The sequence below is a fragment of the Mandrillus leucophaeus genome, unplaced genomic scaffold (assembly GCF_000951045.1).
Source record: "Mandrillus leucophaeus isolate KB7577 unplaced genomic scaffold, Mleu.le_1.0 Scaffold281, whole genome shotgun sequence".
Lineage (NCBI taxonomy): Eukaryota > Metazoa > Chordata > Mammalia > Primates > Cercopithecidae > Mandrillus > Mandrillus leucophaeus.
In genome coordinates this window covers 1,773,176-1,776,633 of record NW_012102932.1, presented here as the reverse complement: position 1 = coordinate 1,776,633, position 3,458 = coordinate 1,773,176, and the positions used below count along the sequence as shown (strand labels likewise).

The window sequence follows — 3,458 nt, the reverse complement described above, 5'->3', positions numbered from 1 at the left end:
GGGAACTGCCAAGGGGGAAGCAGCCAAGCAGCTAAGGGTCCAGAAGATAATAGTGCCAAAGGCATCTGAGGACACTCATAAAATGTGTCTTAACACATGAGGCAGGATAGGAGTGTATTAGTCCATTCTCACACTGCTATAAAGATACTACCCAAGACTGAGTAATTTATAAAGGAAAGAGGTTTAATTGACTCACAGTTCCACATGGCTGGGGAGGCCTCAGGAAACTTATAGTCCTGGCAGAAGGGGAAGCAGGCATGTTTTACATGGCAGCAGGAGAGACTACCATGTATAAAACTATCGGATCTCATGAGAATTCACAATCATGAGACCAGCATGGGGGGTACCAACCCCATGATCCAGTCACCTACCACCAAATCCCTCCTTCAACATGGGGGGATTAGAGAATTACAATCCAAAATGAGACTTGGGGGGGACACAGCCAAACTATATCAGGTAGTCAAGGAAATGACCATGTTCTCATGACCGTACAGCCAACACAATAAACCTCAGCATTCACATTGTAATTGAGCTCATTCAAGCAAGCTATCTTCAGTAGGGACTTTCCCTTCTAGGTAGCATGCACATTTTGATTTTACCTGTCCTCAAACTGATCCTTTTCACATTGTAATAATAAAAAACACACCTCTAGGTGGAAATTTAAGATGCTAATGAGACATGTGATGTATGAACAAGCGTGAACAGCTACTGCGCCTGTGCAGAGGACTACCCAGGATATGATTACTAGCAACACCTCTTCTCACCTTATGAATAACAATGCAAAACTCCCATAAAGGGAGTTTCTCCAGCAGTAATCAATGCTGTCTCACCCTTGCGAGCAGCTGGCCCTGAATTCTCTCTCAGGTGTACTGTCTATTCTGCACCTAACTTTCAAAATATTCCTTTCTCTTGCAATAAATTATGCCACATCTCCTTTGCTGTCTTTTGTTTAAATTGTTTTAAACCAAGAAGACAAGAACTGAGGTATCACAACAGCTGTCAACCCATGCATTTTGCTTTATTCATTTGCTATATCGTATGGATCGCTCCATTTTGTAGAGTATTCCATTGTATGGATGTACAGTAGTTTAGATAAACATTTTTATATTGATGGCCTTTTTTTTTTTTTTTTTTTTGGAGACGGGTCTCACTCTGTCACTCAGGCTGGAGTGCAGTGGCACGATCACAGCTCACTGCAGCCTCAAGCTCCTGGGCTCATGCCATCATCCTCCTGCCTTAGCCCCCTGAGTAGCTGGGACAACAGGTGCATGCCACCATGCCTTGCTGAGTTTTTGTATAGATGGGGTTTCACCATGTTGCCCAGGCTGGTCTTGAACTCTGGACTGGTCTGGACTCATGAGATTCAGACCCGATCTGTGAGCCACTGCCTCCAGCCTTGATAGCCATTTGTTTTCATATGCAGAGCAGCAATTAGTAGCCATTTAAGATATCTGTGCACCAGCCTACAAGAAATACAAATATACAGGGTAAAATCCTAGCTGGATCAAATATGAGCTTTGTAAATTTTTAAAAACTTTTTTATTGAGTTGTGGTAGTTTATGCCTGTAATCTAATCCTAGCACTTTGAGAGGCTGAGGCAGGAGGATCCCTTGAGGCCAGGAGTTTGGGGCCAGCCTGAGCAACACAGTGGGACCCTGTCTACACACACACCCCAACCGCACACACCCCAACTCACCACAAACGAAAAAACTCCTAGAAATCACCTCGGCTCAGGCAGCTTAAGATTCCTGTGACCCCATTTTCTGGATCATCACAACCATTTCACAGAATGCAATGAAAAGAGCTGTTAAGTACTTTGTAGACTTGGCTACAAATCTGCAGATTTGCCTGCAAACTGTTACTACCCTGACAAGAAGCCATGAAGGCAGCTGGCAATGACTCAGTATACTCTGCCAAGGTCCCACCATCGTAACTGTCTTATTGAAGTTAAGGAAATTGCTATTTCTAAACTTTATATGGTAAGTGAAAATTGCCGAAAAAGGCAAATAAGATAAATGTATTCCAAAAATTAACATTCAGTCACTCCTAGGTATTGTTACTTCTTAGAGCATTAAGATACATTGTTATATTGTCGATTTAGCCAATCTAAGATCCCTATAGTCAATCAAAATACTTAAATAATTTTTTGTTTTTCCCAAAAATCATTTTTTGTTATAGGATGTTGGCAAACACTGTAATTTTTTTTGTTTTCAGTGAGACAGAGTTTCATTCTTGTTGCCCAGGCTGGAGTGCAATGGCACGATCTCGGCTCACCACACCCTACCACTCCCAGGTTCAAGTGATTATCTTGCCTCAGCCTCCAGAGTAGCTAGGATTACAGGCATGCGCCACCACGCCCAGCTAATTTTTTGTATTTTTAGTAGACATGGGGTTTCTCCATGTTGGTCAGGCTGGTCTCAAACTCCAACCTCAGGTGACTCACCTGCCTCAGCCTCCCAAAGTGCTGAGATTACAAGCATGAGCCATCTCACCTGGCCTGTAATGTAATTTGTAAATAAAATAAATACAGTAATGTAATTTATAAATAAAATGTCAACACAGAATACTAATTTCTTGTAGAAAATAGGCTGGGTGCAGTGACTCACACCTGTAATCTCAGCACTTTAGGAGGCCAAGGCAGGCGGATCACTTGAGGTCAGGAGTTTGAAACCAGTCTGGCCAACATGGTAAAACCCCGTGTCTACTAAAAATACAAAAATTAGCTGGGCGTGGTGGTACATGCCTGTAATCCCAGTTACTCGGGAGGCTAAGGCAGGAGAATTGCTTGAACCGGGATGCGGAGGTTGCAATGAACCGAGTCATGCCACTGCACTCCAGCCTGGGCGACATAGCAAGACTCCATCTCACAAGAAGAAAAAGAAAATGTAGAAAATATTTAAGCGACCTCCTAAAATTTAGGAAACATACAACTTCTCAAGATGCAGCAAAATTTACAAAATCATTTTTCAAAGTCTCTTGATATAAACAACTCTCAGTTCCAATTTCAACTGACTTGTCTTTAAGATATGATATTTGATGGCAAAGAATGGGATCTTTTAAGAGTTCTATAGTTTGTATCTATTTGAGAGTGCTGGATTGAACAAATGGAGCCCACAGAATTTGAAATGTGGACACTTGAATGTACAGGATCACCCAAAACAGAGAATTCTGAAGTCTTATGCCGGGGGTTGTTGAAAGGGAAATTCTCTTTTGTAGGATTTTTTTCTTTATTCTCTTTTAAGGCAGTGTCTTTGTCTTCCAGTGCCCGAGCAAGCATGTAACTAACTTTTCTTTGATGAGCCAAAGCTGCTTCTTTATCATTCAGCTGCATGCACAGAAATTAAACATGTACAAGTTAGTCAATAAATCACAGAATATATTCAGAGAAAGGAGTATTGTACTATTTTATCAAAATGTTCAACCCTAATACTCATATTGATCTGTCCATCAGTATGAAT

At 41.5% G+C, this 3,458-nt stretch overlaps 1 protein-coding gene across 3 annotated transcripts in view; it reads right to left on the bottom strand.

Annotated features, from left to right (window-relative positions):
* Positions 1 to 997: 997 nt before the first annotated feature.
* Positions 998 to 3,458, bottom strand: part of CCDC125 (coiled-coil domain containing 125) — a 65,183-nt gene continuing 62,722 nt past the window's right edge. For 2 of the 3 annotated variants that reach the window (XM_011985270.1, XM_011985271.1), the window contains one exon: positions 998 to 3,325. In XM_011985270.1, coding sequence (XP_011840660.1) covers positions 3,020 to 3,325 — 306 coding nt within the window. In that variant the 3' untranslated portion in view covers positions 998 to 3,019. The remainder of the gene's footprint in view (positions 3,326 to 3,458) is intronic. The other variant, XM_011985269.1, reaches the window with a different exon arrangement.